The sequence below is a fragment of the Lissotriton vulgaris genome, chromosome 5, assembly GCF_964263255.1.
Source record: "Lissotriton vulgaris chromosome 5, aLisVul1.2, whole genome shotgun sequence".
In the NCBI taxonomy this organism is placed as follows: Eukaryota; Metazoa; Chordata; class Amphibia; order Caudata; family Salamandridae; genus Lissotriton; species Lissotriton vulgaris.
Genome location: NC_141693.1, coordinates 15,098,669 through 15,118,716, shown reverse-complemented (window position 1 = coordinate 15,118,716; position 20,048 = coordinate 15,098,669). Strand labels below are relative to the sequence as shown.

At 48.4% G+C, this 20,048-nt stretch overlaps 1 protein-coding gene across 1 annotated transcript in view; it reads right to left on the bottom strand.

Moving 5' to 3' along the window:
- LOC147710000 (class I histocompatibility antigen, Gogo-OKO alpha chain-like) overlaps positions 1-20,048 on the bottom strand; it is a 341,396-nt gene that overhangs the window by 26,751 nt on the left and 294,597 nt on the right. Inside the window, exon 6 of the mRNA XM_086920677.1 lies at positions 4,291-4,320. Coding sequence (XP_086776803.1) covers positions 4,291-4,320 — 30 coding nt within the window. The remainder of the gene's footprint in view (positions 1-4,290; positions 4,321-20,048) is intronic.

Here is a 20,048-nt window from a genome sequence, read left to right as displayed (position 1 = left end):
TCATTCCTCGTATTCTATATATGCCAGGGGCCCTTTGGTATGGGTGGCCCCGGGAGCTCCGTTCACTCCCACATACATGGAGGCAGATGTTGGGGGCCGATACATGCTACTGCGCGGAAAGCTCAATGGCCGTGACATTGCCATTTTGAATACTTATGCCCCAAACACAGATGAACCTGCCTTCTACCAGGCAATGCAAGACTTAAAAGCTGCAGAACTGGATGTTCCGCTTATATGGTTGGGTGATTTCACTTGTGCACTCGACCCTGACCTGGACAGACGCACCCCCCCAGAACCGTCACAAAACCACAAATGGCCAAAAGGTTGCGAGCAGTAATGAGGAAGATGTGGCTACAGGACGCCTGGTGGGAAAGACACTCGACCCAGAATCTCTTGACATGCTTTTCCCCCACACATAACATACATGCAGACTGGACAGGGCACTAGTGACAGACGCCCGCCTTCTCGGACATGGGGGTGACCCATTTAACTCGATTCCCATCGGATCACGCCCCTGTGAGCTGTGTGGTACAGTGGAACACCCCCGTCCAGGGACCTCGACAGTGGGGGATACCCTCCGATATTCTTGAGGATCAGTGGGGAGGGAAACGCTGCCCAGGCGCTGTCGGACTACATGACCGTCAAATGGAGGGGGTCGTCCAGTAGAAGCACGGAGTGGAAGGCAATGAAGACGGTATTGAGGGGCGTGGGTGTGAGACTCACCTGTGGAGTCTGTATTGAGGGGCGTGGGTACGGAACTCACCTTTGAAGTCTGTAGTCATCTATAGCGCGAGTTGAGGGATAGGGAAGATGCCTTAGTAGAGATCCAGACTGGTGACCAAGCGCACCCCACTGAAAGGGCCCGTGAGAGTATGCGACATGAGCAAATTAGAGACCTCTGGGACAAGTTGGACAAATACACGCTCTGCTGTTACCGCCAGCGGTTCCATGCCAAAGGTGACAAATCTGGATTTTGCGCAGGAAGCAGCCACCACCGATAACAACCTGCTTGCAAAACACAATGGGAGACATGAGTGTATTTGTTCGAACGTATTTAATGATGCATTCAAAAAGAAACAACCAGCCAACACGTGTTTCGTCACATAAGGGAAGTATCCCGTGACTCTTCAGCGCTGTGTGGCTGTGTCAATTGATCGGCAGAAATTCACGAGGCCAATGGGGGATCAAAACTGGCCAGAGGGTCCAGTAGAAAGAGCGATCCACATAGGTATTCCTGTGTGTGGTGCGGCCTCTAAACGAGACATTTCTATCAGTGTAATATGCTCATAACATGTGCCCAGGTCTTTGTTGTCATTTCTGGTGTGGGTTTCACGACTCACACATTTATTGGGGTTACAGGGTATTTCCCCTGACCTGGCAGCACCGTACTTACTCTCAGCACAACATACACAACGTATATCAGCTTGAGCGGCAAGCTTCCTGTTTTACTGAAAACCCTACATCGAGATAGTACAATGGGAGACATGGTTCTCTCCAGGGCAGGCATACTGGAAGTGTTTCAACAGCATTTACAGAAGGTATACACTGCGGATCTGGCCGTCTGCCCGGCTATGCCCCATTTTTGGGGGGTCTGAAACTGACGTGCCTCCCACTGGCGGGGAAGAAGGAATTGGAGGGACAACGAATAGCAGAATAGATACTCGAGGAACTGCGGCAGCTGCCCAGGGGCAAGGCGCCGGGGTGGAGGGTTTCCCGCCTGCATTTTATCAGGCCTACTCAGAGAAGGTGGCACAACCACTATTGCAAGTATATGAGGAGGCGTTTGAGTGGGGACTCTTGCCCCATCCATGCGGGAAGGGGAAATATGCATGACATTGAAACAGGGGGTGACGGTCGGGACTCGGCGGCATACCGCCCACTCACTATGATTAACTCTGATGCTAAAGCACTGGTGAGGCGATAGGCTCCACATAAGCCCACCTCATCCATGAGGATCAGTGTGGGTTTATCCCCGGCTGCAACACGAGCATGAATATAAGGCGATTAACGCATGTCATGCATGAGGATCAGTGTGGGTTTATCCTGGACCGCAACACGAGCATGAATATAAGGCGATTAATGCATGTCATGCATGAGGATCAGTGTGGGTTTATCCCCGGCTGCAACACGAGCATGAATAGAACATTGGAATGTTGGGAGCTCCATTGAAAACAATGGAGTGCTCCGGGCTTATAATGGCTGGTATAAGCCTGGAGCTCCAACATTCCAATGTTTCTTTGTTCACAGCTCTGGCTGTGAACAAAGGCTTCAGGGAACCTGAGGGGATTCCAATCCTCTCACGCTCCCAAAAGGCTTTGTTTTTTTTGTTAGAACATTCTGTCCTCTAGTGACAGAATGTTCTAATAGCCGTATAGCCCTTCGTAGATGGGCTATACGGCTATTAAAGTCCCTCTCCCTTGTTAAAGGCCCTCGCCTTCGGCTCGGGGCCTTAGAGGGCCTTTAATAGCCGGTATAGCCCTCTACGGCGGGCTATAAGGCTATAATATAAGGCGATTAACGCATGTCATGCATGAGGATCAGTGTGGGTTTATCCCCGGCTGCAACACGAGCATGATTATAAGGCGATTAACGCATGTCATGCATGAGGATCAGTGTGGGTTTATCCCCGGCTGCAACACGAGCATGAATATAAGGCGATTGACGCATGTCATGCATGAGGATCAGTGTGGGTTTATCCCCGGCTGCAACACGAGCATGAATATAAGGTGATTAATGCATGTTATGCATGAGGTACAACATTGGGATGAGGAACTGGCGCTAGTGGCCATCGACCTCGAGAAGGCGTTTGACACTGTGGATTGGGGATACCTCCAGGAGGTATTAAGGGCAGCGTGATTCGGCCTGCGGTTCTGCCGGTGGGTCAAACCTCTTTATACGAAGCCGAGCGTCCAGGTATGAGTGGGTCAGAGCCAGGCAGAAAAATAGATATTGGAGCGAGGAACACGGCAGAGCTGCCTATTGTAGCCATTGCTCTTCGCCGATGGCAGTATAGGCTCGACAGGAACTTGAGCGAAGGGGTGCACGCATAGGGGAGAGATCCCATTTAATATCGCTGTATGCCGACGATGTCCTGTTCTGCATTACACACACCCATGATGTGGTCCCTAGAATATTGCTGCTCTAGAAGACTCCGGTGACTACTCTCGTTTGCGCCTTAATAGGATCAAGTCCCTGCTCTTCCCTAGTCTAGCTGATTTGTCTGTGCTGCCACTGGAGAGACTTCCGAGGCTTGGATCACGTTGGCAGACTGGGCACTTTTGATATCTGGGTGTACAGGTGGGACTCGAGGAATCGCAATTGCTACAGCTCCATGTGACTGGGGTGATCGAAGCGATCGGTGTCGTTCTGGAACCCCTTCCCGCGCTCCCTCATGGGTAGAATAGAGGTGTCTGAAGCCTCCTGCCGCTCACCCTTATGGGTAGAATAGCGGTGTCTGGGATGGTTGTCCCCCGCGCTCCCTCATGGGTAAAAGAGCGGTGTCTGGGATGGTTGTCCCCTGCGCTCCCTCATGGGTAGAAGAGCGGTATCTGGGATGGTTGTCCCCTGCGCTCCCTCATGGGTAGAAGAGCGGTGTCTGGGATGGTTGTCCCCCGCGCTCCCTCATGGGTAGAATAGGGGTGTCTGGGATGGTGGTCCTCCCGCATTCCCCATACGTAATTGTTTGAAGAATTTGGTACACACTAAGGGGAGGAGCTCTGGCTCTGCATCGAAGGCTGTGGCAAAAAAAGCAACTGAGGCCAGAGAATAAGGTGGCAGCCATTAGAGCTCCATGATGTCACATCCGGGGAGGATCCAGGGCCAGAGTCACACAGCGCCACCTTTCAGCGCTGTTAAACTATTGCAGGAAGAAGGGATCTGATGATGGTGCATGGTTCATATGATGTGCACCGATGTGCATGACACACGCCATGGCCACGCACTAGTCTGGTAACAGCTGAGGGGCCGGCTCTGGGTCTGACGTCAGTGACAGAATCCAAGCACAGGTTCTGTGATCCTCGTTAACTAGTTCTGGTATCGGTAGGCTGACGAACATTTATTAAACCACATTTTATCTTGTAAACCCCACCCCTCCGCCCCATGGATGCTTTACTGACAACGATTACAGTTTGACACAGAAAGACTTCCTGGTTTCACTCAAGATGTTCTGGTTTATTTGCCAATTCTCCCTTCAGTTTGTCATTTTACAATCATGAGAACATTCAGTGTCTTCTCTTAATCACTCTCAGAAAACTAGCAAAACTCATCACAAACAAGCCAGGAGTCACTCACCTTGGTTTGCCGCAGCATACGTAGATTTTCCTGAAAAATAAAACACATTTCATCAGTGTTAAGGTGACAGAGGTCACTCAGCCTGTCCTCCCACTGGTTGGTCACACATGTTTACATTAGGAGGTTGGAGCAGAGAGGGGTGAGGGGAGCACAGCCTCAGGGGCGCAGCTTAGTCAAGGAGATTCAGGGGATGTACATCTCACATTTTTCAACTACAAAGCACTGGGCCACAGGGTGAATGTGTGAAGTGACCAAGACCCTGGATGGACTGTTCCGATGAGGAGAAGGGTCAGCATTGATTTGCATTAGGCAGGTCTTTGGGGCTGATTTAGAGTTTGGTGATGGGTACTCTGTAGCAACCCGCCAAACTCAAGGTCTGCCGCCTGTTTTAGAGTTGGGCGGACCGCAGGTTTTGATGGAGTAAATTTTACTAATGGAAGAAAACTGGGAGGGTTAGTTTTTAAAAACAAATAAACTCCAGCTTGGGAGTCTGTTTTTGAAAAACAAACAAAGATTTTTGAAACCTTGGCAGCCAGCCAACCAAGTGTGATGGAGCCATCCATTAAACCCATCCTACAGTGACAGGAACCGCCATGACAGTGGTGCCTGCCAATGTATAGAGATGTCTGCTGAGCTGTTGAACATCCCTACATTTGGTGGGAGGACTCAAGGCAGTAAAGTTCTAGGCCACACCTCCTGCCTTTACTCCATCTGCTACACCCTGAAGATGGCCCTAGTCTAGAGTGGCCCAGCGGGTAAACAAAGCGGTTTGGATTCCTACCCCGAGGGATAGCCAGTGGTGAGACTGTTTGCACACACTTGTCCCATTACCTTTTGGGTGTTTGATTGCCAGTTCAATGCCTGGAAACCTGAGAGTGGCGCAGCTTTCCAAGCGTACTCCTGACAATGTTTGTAGATTCTAAACAGTAGTAAATGTGCATCCGTTCTAGGAGTAATGGAGTACTTATATGGGTGCGGATTTGCTACTTCATGTGTAAACTGTCCTAGAAATGAAGCTGTTGTGCTCTCTCCATGCGCTTTCATCCTATGGGCTGCCTTGAGCTCTGGTGCAAAGGTGTCTGCGCTATGCACCTTCCTGCACAAACACTATGCTTTGAGACTTTCCCCCTTTCTATGCATGCTGCAGAATGCGGCTCACACGCAAAGAGGAAATAACGAGGAGAAATAAACATAATTCTCCTCATTACGCCGGCCTCGGGCAGGCAAGCCATTGAGGTTCAAACTCATGTCTACAACTTCTTGTAAATATAGGTTTATAGGCGGATGCGCAGGAACAACTATCTACCACCCACGGAACGCCTACTTGACTCAAAGGAACATAAGGCAGTGCAATGTGCTGTGTTTTGTAGAAACTCGTAATTCGTGTGGCTTTGTAAATACCAAAAAGGATTTCACATTGAGGCTGCTTCAAAAAAGTGTTGCAACCCAGACGCAAAAGCTGTGTAAATATGGGGTGCTTAAAAATTCATGGGCGGATCGATAGAAACACCCATGCACCATCCATGGAAGGCCTCCCTGACTTACCGCAACACAAAACAGTGGAATGTCATGGGTTCCATTACTTTTTCTTACAAAGCTACACAAAGCAACATTTTAAGTGGCTTTGTAAACGACACAGGCATAGCAAACCCAACTCAGGGACCCCTGATCCAACTACCTAGCCAAGAATGTATTCATTTGGGGGGTGTCACATCTCAAACAACCCCCCTCCCGCTGCTTTGCCCCTGGGCAGCCTGCTCCATGTTACATTCTCAAAACCACAAGCTTGACCAAGTCACCTTTCCAGTGACCTCGAATCTCCCCACAAGCAGTGCTCCCCAAGATTCACCTATTGCCTCCAAAGCAAGGATTTCACGTCGTGTCACAAGGCGCAGACCAGGAGAGTGGCACTGTTGACGCTCCCTTATCCACGTCACACGGTAACCCCATTCCTCAATTAAAAGTAAACGTTTTTTTACCCGCTCAAAAAATGTGGGGATCCCAATTCATTTCAAAGGGGACCGGTCACTGTAATAAGAGGCTGCAGGCTCCGGCTAGGAAGCCAGGTGGACTGGACCAGTAAGTGGGCTCCGGCCTTTCGATGCTCAAGGACGGGGGGACACCTTTGGTCCTCTTCTCCTTAGGCGTCAGGTTTTTGCTTCCTGGAGCAGCCGTGGGTGAGGGGGTCTGCGTGCAGAGGCTGCAGGTGACATTGAAGGGTCCAGGAGTGGTGAAACTATGATTGACTCAAGCTCTGAGGAGCTGGGGGACCTTGTTGACACCGGTGGTCCACTTAAACTTGGGCCGGAGGCGACGAGTGCAGTGGGACTTTGGGTATTGAGTTTTGGCAGTTCCGGAGGCCTCAGTCTTCTCTTTTGAAGTTACTTCAGAACAGGTCCGCTGTTCACGGGAGGTCTTGACTCTTTCTTGAAGTCAGGCACTCCTCCCAGGTTTCTGGGGCCAACAGGTGCAGGACGAGTCGACTTTGGCAGAGTTTTCGACGAGGGATGCAGACAGGCCGGCAGGGTTGGTACGAGGTCTGCTGCTTCTACTCTCTTCTTGGCTTTTGCGGCTCTTCGGTGTCCTCTCTCTTCTTAGGTTATCAGGATATGCTTCTCTGTTGCCAGGGGCTCCCCTAAATACTGAATTTAGGGGTGTTAGGTCAGTATAGAGTAGTAGCCAATGGGACATTGGATTCACTACGTCCCATATATGATCACTTCCTGTCAGAAGTGGGCAAAACCCTGTATCAGAATTCATAAGTATGCCACCACAAAGATTGCTACTTCTGAAAAATCGTTCCCACCTTACAGTAGCCACCGTAGGGGTGGTACTAGCCTGGAGGTGGCACGCTTTCCTAATTAGCTAATTGTCCCACCTGTCCAGGTGTCAAGGGGGCCCAGGACAGGGGGGGTGACATCCTCTGCTTTGAGGGGAGCCAGATTCACATTACAAAAGCGGCAGCTCTTTGAAGCTCGTCCACGGAAGGAGGCTAATCCACAGGTCATCCTGTAGGAGGGGGTGTTACACCCTCTTCCCGGACTGGATTTTGTTCTTGAGAAAAGGCTCTCACGCTAGGAGGTCAGAACAGTGTCTCGGCGCCAGGCTGGCAGAAACCAGCCAGCAAGTGCACCAGAGGCTGGTAGGCATTCAAGGGGCACCAGTAAGGTGCCCCCTGCGTGCATGTATGGGTAAATCAACACTGGCATCAGTGTAGGTTTACCAATATGAGATATTTGATACCACACATCCCTATTTTCAGTGAACCCATCATGTAGCGGCGGAGCTTGTTTTCATCAGTCCCCGGTATGTGTTAAAATGGCTTCTCTGTCCTCTTGTACGGGCAGTAATAGGACTGACCAGCTCGGGGGCATATCTGCTCATGCAGGTATGCCCTCACATGTAATATTCAGCACCCTACCTAAGGGCTGTTAGGCGTGCTGTAAGGGTGACTTACAAATATTACTTGCAGTGATAGGGGACATGGCACACAGGGATGTGTGACATGTGTTTTCACTTTGGTCTGCACCAAGACACGCAGCCTACGATAGCAGCCCTCCATGTGCTTGTTGAGGGGTCCCTCAGGGTGGCACCATTTGTGCTGCTACCCTTAGGGGCCCACTTTAGTACCTCAGACCCTAGGTACCAGGGGCACTATTACGTGGGGACTTACAGAGGGTGCTAAAGATTTTACCAATTGGGGAAGCAACTGTACAATTTTGGGAAAGAACACTCATACTGGGCACCTGGCTGGCAGGAACAACATACACTTCAGTCAGAGTTGCATCACATAACAGGGAAACAGATGGGGTATTACTGCAACAAATACTCAGTTTCCTACAGAGGTTGTCTGCAAGATAAATGGGGTGCTGGTCATCGTGGCTACGTAAATGATGCATTGGATTTTGAAGTTGATGCAGGCCAGCAAGGGGAGCCAAGGGAGTATTCCATCAAGCCCCGGATAAGTCATCCTGTAGCATGTAGGATGCTTTAAAAGGGTGCCAGTGTGGAGTCTGGAAGGTCATGGAGTAGGTGTTACTGCCGTCCATATGTGAGAATGAGGGCTTGAACAGCAGCACTAAAGTTGCTTTCAGGAAGAAATTGTTTTATTTTCTTTAGAAGAGAGCTGCTACCAGTCTGTATTTGCTTTTTTTGTTACTAAAAGGTGAGGTTGGTGTTGTCTTGTTCTCACCTTCACACTGTGTTTTCACTACAATCCCTCCATGGCTTCTCCGGAATCCTGAAAAAAGGGTGCTTTATCTCCATTAATTATATTAACGTTTGCATGAAGAGTAACATGTACTTTATATTGGCTTCACACAGTCGATGTTACAATGCCACAAATTATGTACTGTGTTTCTGAATTGAAGCCGTAGAGACTGGGAGTATGGATATTGTTTGGTTCTATACTTTGAGTCCACCCGCCGTGTTTGCATTGTGCAGTATAGTGTCTCTGTCCCTAGAATGTAGTACACGGGCCACACACAGGCCAGGGCACTGCTCCAGGTAAGGATTTCTTCATTAGGTATACTCAGTGCTTTATAACCTCTGAGGCCGCTGCTATCACACCAGAGTACACAATATACACAGTGCTTTGTATTGTCTCTGAAAGCACTGTTATGACATCACAGCCCACATTATACTCAGTGCTTTACCGCCTCTCTCAGGGCACTGCTATCAGCGCAGCACACAGTACCTTTTACCCTCTCTCAGGGCCCTGCTATCACATTGCAGGACACAGTACCTTGTACCCTCTCTCAGGACACTGCTATCACACCATAGCACACAGTACCTTGTACCCTCTCTCAGGGCACTGCCATCACACCACAGCACACAGTACCTTGTACCCTCTTTCATGGCACTGTTATCACACCACAGGACATAGTACATTGTACCCTCTCTGAGGGCACGGCTATCACACCACAGCACACAGTACCTTGTACCCTCTTTCATGGCACTGTTATCACACCACAGGACATAGTACCTTGTACCCTCTCTGAGGGCACGGCTATCACACCACAGCACACAGTACCTTGTACCCTCTTTCAGGGCACTGCTATCACACCACAGCACACAGTACCTTGTACCCTCTCTCAGGACACTGCTATCACACCACAGGACATAGTACCTTGTACCCTCTCTGAGGGCACGGCTATCACACCACAGCACACAGTACCTTGTACCCTCTTTCTTTTTTTTTTTTTCTTTTTTTTTTTTTATTCAGGCATAATAAGTAGGACATCATTACAACAGTAGATCAGTTCAAATTTAACTCAAATAATACAATGTTATAGAAAATTGAATTGCAGGGTTTGTGATCAAAAGAGACGAAGAATCAACATAGATAGCATTTTAGATAATTATAAATTATACAACAAAATAAACACATTCTAAATCAATTATAAACATGGTCAAAATTCACCCAATACCACCAGGGACGATGCTATTTTTCCATTCAGTTATTGGGCACCAAAGCGCATCTCCTCGTAATTTGGATCGTATCCCTCTTGTTTTAAATATTGCAGATTCATAGCTATAAGCTGCCAAAAGGCGTGCTAACCACATCTGAAAACTTGGAGGCTCTGCGTCTTTCCATCTCGCAGATAGGAGTATCCTGAAAACCGCCATACCAATAAAAACTAATCTTTCTTCATCTTTTTCCAGATTTAAGGTAAGATCATGACCAAAAATAAATAGGGTTTCTGATTCTGGTATTATGTGTCCAAAGATTTCCTCCCAAAAAGAATTTATCATGGTTTTTACTAATGTCAAACTAGGGCAAGTGTACAGCATATGAGTAAGAGTTGCCGGCCCTTGATTACATCTTGGGCATAAATCATTCTCTCGCTTACCCCATGTGAATAGTTTAGCAGGAGTAAAGTAAAGGTCAAAGATAGTTTTGTACAATTGTGCCTTAAGGTTACTTGCCGTCAATAACTTTTGACTCATAATTAAGACCTGGTCTAAATCCACGTTTGGGTTATTTAATTTTAAACACCACTTTTTTTCCGTTTTATCAAGATCGTCTTTCTTCATGCTTAAAAGAATGTTATATAGAGTTCCAATTCTACTATTTGTCCTAAAAATTACGTCCATTATTTCGTACTTATGTAAGCAAATTAATGATTCCTTAGCTTTTAGTGTGGCAAATATCTGGGCAAACTTCAAAAAATCCCCATTCGGTAAATTATATTTAATTTTTAGATCTAAAAAAGTTGTGTCATACTCTTTTATTAGAAAATCGCCAATTGTCTTAATTCCTATCTTAGCCCAATGTTTTAAAAAGGCAGCTGAGTCCTGTACTTGAATAGAATTAGAGTAAAGAAGTGGTGTATAGCGATTAATTTTCTCAACTTTACTATATTTAGCAATTTTACTCCAAATTTTCCAAGCATTGATCATAATTTCACCTTTAAAAGCTTTATAGTTTCTTGTCTCAGTTTTTCGCAGTAACAAGCCTTCTGCCTCTCGCCCAACTATAAGTTCATAGATTGACGGTATTTCAGCACGCCCCTCTACATTTCGTTCGCTATAACCTCTGAGCAGTGGCATAAGCTGTTTTAATTGTGCTGCCCAATAATATAATTCCATATTAGGTATAGTAAGGCCGCCTTTCTCGATAGGTAGAGACAGTAGTTCAATAGATCTCCTAATTTTCCCATTCTGCCACACAAACTTGTGGGTTAAGTGAGTTAATCGCTGCTAAAACCTCCTTTTTAATGGCTAGCGGTATTGCTCTAAATAAATAGAGACACCTGGGCAGCGTATTCATTTTAACATAATTAACTCTCCCTATAATAGACAGATGAAAGCTATTGACCCTTTTAAAATCGTTCTCAATTTTTTTCAGTAATGGATCAAAATTAATTTGTGTGATTGTTTTGGTGTTTGCACAAAGTTCAATGCCCAGATAAGTAGCTTTTTCAATTCTTCGAGGATCAATGCAAACTGTGTCAGGTGTGCTTATTATAATCGTCTTTCCTTTGTTAAGGGAATACCCAGAGTAAGTCCCAAACTCCGACGTAATTACCTCTATTTCATGAATAGCTTCTGTAGGATCAGGTGTGACTATCGCAATATCGTCAGCATATGCCAATATTTTCGTTTCAAACTGATAGCTAACAATCGGTTTAATAATAGGGCTCTCTAATAATTTCAAAATAAGAGGGTTGATATATAAAGCAAATAACAGGGGTGAGCATGGGCAACCTTGTCTAGTACCTCTTGTTATATTAATAGATTCAGAGAACAATCCAGCAGCGAGGACTTTCGCTTTGGGGCGGTGATACATTGATTTTATTGAGTTAATAAATTTGGGGCCAAAATTATTGCGTGCCATAACTTCCCATAGAAATTTCCAGGTGACACGGTCGAAAGCTTTCTCAGCATCCAGTAAAATCATAGACATTCGCTCCCCCCTAGCTGACATGACGTCAAACAAGGCAATTGCCCTACGGATGTGTTCAGTGGTTCCCTTTCCAGGGATGAAACCATGTTGCCATGGGGAGGCGAGCTGTTCTATGACCCCACTGAGCCTGAGTGCTAGAACTTTTGCATATAATTTGGAATCCGAATTAATAAGGGATATAGGGCGATATGATGTGAGAAGCTCTGGGGATTTTCCCTTTTTTGGAAAGACGATTATATTAGCTTCCTCCCAAGAAGTTGGAGGTACACCATTATATTGTATTCCAAGAAATAAATCATGTAGGATCGGTAATAACTGATGGCTAAGTATCTTAAATAGCTCAATCGGTATTTTATCTGGACCTGCTGCTTTGCCAGAGGCTAACAATGATAATGCGGTCCTGACTTCTGCAATTGTTATTTCTTTTTCGAGGTCCTCCCTTGTATCAGTGTCCAATATTTCCATAGCCTCGGAGTTACTGAGAAAATTATTTACAAAGGCTTCTATTTCTTTATCTGATCTATTAATATCCTCTGTATATAATTTCTGATAATACCCTTGAAACTGGGAATTGATTCCAGCTGCATGAGTAAATGTCTGTCCATTTTCTATTATAGTAGCTATGTCCCTTTTTGTAATTTTCTGGCGCGTGCTAAGTGCCAGTTGTCTACCCACTTTCTCTCCGCTTTCATAAACTTGTTTCCTATGTGATTGATATGTCTCAGCAGCTTTCTGACTGAGTTTAGAGTTTAATTCTGACTTTAGTATAGCTATCTGCATCGTCACCTGGGTTATATCTTGTCTTAGCCTGATTTTACTGATATGCTCTTCTTCGGCTTTAGCTAGAGCAGTTATTTTCACTCCGAATTCTTGTTTTTCCCCATTCCTAATTTTAATTTGATACTTAATAGTTTCCCCTCTTAAAGCGGCTTTATAAGTATCCCAAACAATATTCCTTGAAGCACTAAATCGATTCATGCTAAAAAATTCTTCAGTCCAGGCTTTAATAAAATCAATATATTCTTGGTTGCATAGTAATTTCCTATCAAAAGACCATGTAGTTTTTTGACCATAGTTAATTTGATAATCAATTGATAATAATAAGGGATTATGATCTGATAGTGTTTTCGGAAGTTTCTTTATTTGCGAAAAGGAAGTTAGGTCTTTAGATGTAAAAATATAATCTATCCGTACATATTTTTGATGGGGGTGTGAATAATACGTGTAACCAGAGTCTGCAGGGTTATTTTGCATCCAAATATCAGTCAGCCCTAGACTACAAATTAAATTACTAATAGCCTGATAAACCTTTGGTTTCCGACCTATATATTTTAATCCAGTTACCTGCGATGGCAAGGGTGGTATTAAGGAAACGTTCAGATCGCCGCAAAAAATTAATGGCCCTTGCCAAATGGCTAATTCTGTTTCCAGTTTTTCAAAAGTTATAGGATCATCCTGATTGGATCCATAAGCAGTGCATATCGTAATTCCGTTAGCTAATTTGGCAATTGCCCATCTTCCATATGGATCTGATGCACAGCGTATTCCATGTCCATGATAACTCTTGGCCAATATTGCAACCCCCCTTATATTTGTCGTTTGAATTGAAGCTACTATCAGATGATATCCCCTCAGTTTTAATAATGCTCTTTTGCTCCATGGAATATGGGTTTCCTGTAGACATAAAATGTCTACGGGATATAGTTTTAATAATTCTTCAAGTCGTACTCTTTTGTCTCTAGTCAATAATCCTCCTATATTCCAGGTTTGTATATTAAGCTTACCCATTATTGATATGGTAGTTTTGTCGAGTAGTGTTACTCAAATCATATTCCATATACATACCCTGCTTTATGTTTTCCAAAATTAACTCTACTCCTGTTATTATGCCTGATTTTTTTCCCCTTTTTTCTCCCATTTCCTCCTTCCCTTCCCCCCTCCCTCTGCGTCGTCCCTCCCTCTTGCCCACCCCTTCACCGCTTCCTCCCTTCTTGCTGAGGCTTCCAGACTCACCCAGAGTCTGTGTACCCTCTCTCAGGGCACTGCTATCAGCACAGCACAAAGTACCTTGTACCCTCTTTCAGGGCACTGCTATCACACCACAGCACACAGTACCTTGTACCCTCTCTCAGGGCACTGCCATCACACCACTGCACACAGTACCTATTACCCTCTTTCAGGGCACTGCTATCACACCACAGCACACAGTACCTTGTACCCTCTCTCAGGGCACTGCCATCACACCACAACACACAGTACCTTGTACCCTCTTTCAGGGCACTGCTATCACACCACAGCACACAGTACCTTGTACCCTCTCTCGGGGCACTGCTATCACACCACAGCACACAGTACCTCATACCCTGGCTCAGGGCACTGCTATCACACCACAGCGCACAGTACCTTGTACCCTCTCTCAGGGCACTGCTATCAGCACAGCACAGAGTACCTTGTACCCTCTCTGGGTACTGCTACCACACCACAGCACACAGTACCTTGTACCATCTCTCAGGGCACTGCTATCACACCACAGCACCCAGTACCTTGTACCCTCTCTCAGGGCACTGCTATCACACCACAGCACACAGTACCTCATACCCTGGCTCAGGGCACTGCTATCACACCACAGCGCACAGTACCTTGTACCCTCTCTCAGGGCACTGCTATCAGCACAGCACAGAGTACCTTGTACCCTCTCTCATGGTACTGCTATCAGCACAGCACACAGTACCTTGTACCCTCTCTCAGGGCACTGCTATCAGCACAGCACACAGTACCTTGTACCCTCTCTGGGCACTGCTATAACAACAGCACACAGTACCTTGTACCCTCTCTCAGGGCACTGCTATCACACCACAGCACACAGTACCTCATACCCTGGCTCAGGGCACTGCTACCACACCACAGCACACAGTACCTTGTACCCTCTCTCAGGGCACTGCTATCACACCACAGCACCCAGTACCTTGTACCCTCTCTCAGGACACTGCTATCAGCACAGCACACAGTACCTTGTACCCTCTCTGGGCACTGCTATCACAACAGCACACAGTACCTTGTACCCTCTCTCAGGGCACTGCCATCACACCACAGCACACAGTACCTTGTACCCTCTCTCAGGGCACTGCCATCAGACCACAGCACACAGTACCTTGTACCCTCTCTCAGGGCACTGCAATCACACCACAGGACACAGTACCTTGTGCCCTCGCTCAGGGCACTGCTATCAGGCCACAGCACACAGTACCTTGTACCCTCTCAGGGCACTGCTATCACACCACAGCCCACATTACCTTGTACCCTCTCTTAGGGCACTGCCATCACAACACATCACACAGTACCTTGTACCCTCTCTCAGGGCACTCCCATCACAACACATCACATAGTACCTTGTACCCTCTCTCAGGGCACTGCTATCAGATCACTGCACACAGTACCTTGTACCTTCTCTCAGGGCACTGCTATCAGACCACAGCACACAGTACCTTGTACCCTCTCTCAGGGCACTGCTATCACACCACAGCATACAGTACCTTGTACCCTCGCTCAGAGCACTGCTATCAGGCCACAGCACACAGTACCTTGTACCCTCTCTTAGGGCACGGCTATCACACCACAGCACACAGTACCTTGTACCCTCTCTTAGGGCACGGCTATCACACCACAGCACACAGTACCTCGTACCCTCTCTCAGGGCACTGCTATCACACCACAGCACACAGTACCTCATACCCTGGCTCAGGGCACTGCTATCACACCACAGCTCACAGTACCTTGTACCCTCTCTCAGGGCACTGCTATCAGCACAACACAGAGTACATTGTACCCTCTCTCATGGCACTGCTATCAGCACAGCACACAGTACCTTGTACCCTCTCTCAGGGCATTGCTATCAGCACAGCACACAGTACCTTGTACCCTCTCTCAGGGCACTGCTATCACACCACAGCACACAGTACCTCATACCCTGGCTCAGGGCACTGCTACCACACCACAGCACCCAGTACCTTGTACCCTCTCTCAGGGCACTGCTATCAGCACAGCACACAGTACCTTGGACCCTCTCTGGGCACTGCTATCACAACAGCACACAGTACCTTGTACCCTCTCTCAGGGCACTGCCATCACACCACAGCACACAGTACCTTGTACCCTCTCTCAGGGCACTGCTATCAGACCACAGCACACAGCACACAGTACCTTGTACCCTCTCTCAGGGCACTGCAATCACACCACAGGACACAGTACCTTGTACCCTCGCTCAGGGCACTGCTATCAGGCCACAGCACACAGTACGTTGTACCCTCTCAGGGCACTGCTATCACACCACAGCCCACATTACCTTGTACCCTCTCTTAGGGCACTGCCATCACACCACAGCCCACATTACCTTGTACCCTCTCTTAGGGCACTGCCATCACAACACATCACACAGTACCTTGTACCCTCTCTCAGGGCACTGCCATCACACCACAGCACACAGTACCTTGTACCCTCTTTCAGGGCACTACTATCAGCACAGCACACAGTACCCTGTACCCTCTCTCTGGGCACTGCTATCAGGCCACAGCACACAGTACCTTGTACCCCCTCTCAGGGCACTGCTATCACACCACAGCACACAGTACCTTGTACCCTCGCTCAGGGCACTGCTATCAGGCCACAGCACACAGGACCTTGTACCCTCTCTCAGGGCACTGCTACCACACCACAGCACACAGTACCTTGTACCCTCTTTCAGGGCAGAGCTATCACACCACAGCACACAGTACCTCATACCCTGGCTCAGGGCACTGCTATCACACCACAGCGCACAGTACCTTGTACCCTCTCTCAGGGCACTGCTATCAGCACAACACAGAGTACATTGTACCCTCTCTCATGGCACTGCTATCAGCACAGCACACAGTACCTTGTACCCTCTCTCAGGGCACTGCTATCAGCACAGCACACAGTACCTTGTACCCTCTGTTTTCACAACAGCACACAGTACCTTGTACCCTCTCTCAGGGCACTGCCATCACACCACAGCACACAGTACCTTGTACCCTCTCTCAGGGCACTGCTATCAGCACAGCACACAGTACCTTGTACCCTCTGCTATCACAACAGCACACAGTACCTTGTACCCTCTCTCAGGGCACTGCTATCACACCACAGCACACAGTACCTCATACCCTGGCTCAGGGCACTGCTACCACACCACAGCACCCAGTACCTTGTACCCTCTCTCAGGGCACTGCTATCAGCACAGCACACAGTACCTTGTACCCTCTCTGGGCACTGCTATCACAACAGCACACAGTACCTTGTACCCTCTCTCAGGGTACTGCCATCACACCACAGCACACAGTACCTTGTACCCTCTCTCAGGGCACTGCTATCAGACCACAGCACACAGTACCTTGTACCCTCTCTCAGGGCACTGCCATCACAACACATCACACAGTACCTTGTACCCTCGCTCAGGGCACTGCTATCAGGCCACAGCACACAGTACCTTGTACCCTCTCAGGGCACTGCTATCACACCACAGCCCACATTACCTTGTACCCTCTCTTAGGGCACTGCCATCACAACACATCACACCGTACCTTGTACCCTCTCTCAGGGCACTGCCATCACAACACATCACACAGTACCTTGTACCCTCTCTCAGGGCACTGCCATCACAACACATCACACAGTACCTTGTACCCTCTCTCAGGGCACTGCTATCAGACCACAGCACACAGTACCTTGTACCCTCTCTCAGGGCACTGCTATCAGACCACAGCACACAGTACCTTGTACCCTCGCTCAGGGCACTGCTATCAGGCCACAGCACACAGTACCTTGTACCCTCTCAGGGCACTGCTATCACACCACAGCCCACATTACCTTGTACCCTCTCTTAGGGCACTGCCATCACAACACATCATACAGTACCTTGTACCCTCTCAGGGCACTGCCATCACAACACATCACACAGTACCTTGTACCCTCTCTCAGGGCACTGCCATCACACCACAGCACACAGTACCTTGTACCCTCTTTCAGGGCACTACTATCAGCACAGCACACAGTACCCTGTACCCTCTCTCTGGGCACTGCTATCACACCACAGCACACAGTACCTTGTACCCTCTCAGGGCACTGCTATCACACCACAGCACACAGTACCTTGTACCCTCTTTCAGGGCACTACTATCAGCACAGCACACAGTACCCTGTACCCTCTCTCTGGGCACTGCTATCACACCACAGCACACAGTACCTTGTACCCTCTCAGGGCACTGCTATCACACCGCAGCACACAGGACCTTGTACCCTCTCTCAGGGCACTGGTATCACAACAGCACACAGTACGTTGTACCCTCTCTTAGGGAACTGCTATCACACCACAGCCCACATTACCTTGTACCCTCTCTTAGGGCACTGCCATCACAACACATCACACAGTACCTCATACCCTGGCTCAGGGCACTGCTATCACACCACAGTGCACAGTACCTTGTACCCTCTCTCAGGGCACTGCTATTAGCACAACACAGAGTACATTGTACCCTCTCTCAGGGCACTGCTATCAGCACAGCACACAGTACCTTGTACCCTCTCTCAGGGCACTGCTATCAGCACAGCACACAGTACCTTGTACCCTCTCTGGGCACTGCTATCACAACAGCACACAGTACCTTGTACCCTCTCTCAGGGCACTGCTATCACACCACAGCACACAGTACCTCATACCCTGGCTCAGGGCACTGCTACCACACCACAGCACCCAGTACCTTATACCCTCTTTCAGGGCACTGCTATCAGCACAGCACACAGTACCTTGTACCCTCTCTGGGCGCTACTATCACAACAGCACACAGTACCTTGTACCCTCTCTCAGGGCACTGCCATCACACCACAGCACACAGTACCTTGTACCCTCTCTCAGGGCACTGCTATCAGACCCCAGCACACAGTACCTTGTACCCTCTCTCAGGGCACTGCAATCACACCACAGGACACAGTACCTTGTACCCTCGCTCAGGGCACTGCTATCAGGCCACAGCACACAGTACCTTGTACCCTCTCAGGGCATTGCTATCAGACCACAGCCCACATTACCTTGTACCCTCTCTTAGGGCACTGCCATCACAACACATCACACAGTACCTTGTACCCTCTCTCAGGGCACTGCCATCACAACACATCACACAGTACCTTGTACCCTCTCTCAGGGCACTGCCATCACACCACAGCACACAGTACCTTGTACCCTCTTTCAGGGCACTACTATCAGCACAGCACACAGTACCCTGTACCCTCTCTCTGGGCACTGCTATCAGGCCACAGCACACAGTACCTTGTACCCTCCCAGGGCACTGCTATCACACCACAGCACACAGTACTTTGTACCCTCGCTCAGGGCACTGCTATCAGGCCACAGCACACCGGACCTTGTACCCTCTCAGGGCACTGCTATCACACCACAGCCCACAGTACCTCATACCCTGGCTCAGGGCACTGCTACCACACCACAGCACCCAGTACCTTATACCCTCTCTCAGGGCACTGCTATCAGCACAGCACACAGTACCTTGTACCCTCTCTGGGCACTGCTATCACAACAGCACACAGTACGTTGTACCATCTCTTAGGGCACGGCTATCACACCACAGCACACAGTACCTTGTACCCTCTCAAAGGGCACTGCTATCACACCACAGCACACAGTACCTCATACCCTGGCTCAGGGCACTGCTATCACACCACAGCACACAGTACCTTGTACCCTCTCTCAGGGCACTGCTATCACACCACAGCACACAGTACCTCATACCCTGGCTCAGGGCACTGCTACCACACCACAGCACCCAGTACCTTATACCCTCTCTCAGGGCACTGCTATCAGCACAGCACACAGTACCTTGTACCCTCTCTGGGCACTGCTATCACAACAGCACACAGTACCTTGTACCCTCTCTCAGGTCACTGCCATCACACCACAGCACACAGTACCTTGTACCCTCTCTCAGGGCACTGCTATCAGACCACAGCACACAGTACCTTGTACCCTCTCTCAGGGCACTGCAATCACACCACAGGACACAGTACCTTGTACCCTCGCTCAGGGCACTGCTATCAGGCCACAGCACACAGTACCTTGTACCCTCTCAGGGTACTGCTATCAGACCACAGCCCACATTACCTTGTACCCTCTCTTAGGGCACTGCCATCACAACACATCACACAGTACCTTGTACCCTCTCTCAGGGCACTGCCATCACAACACTTCACACAGTACCTTGTACCCTCTCTCAGGGCACTGCCATCACACCACAGCACACAGTACCTTGTACCCTCTTTCAGGGCACTA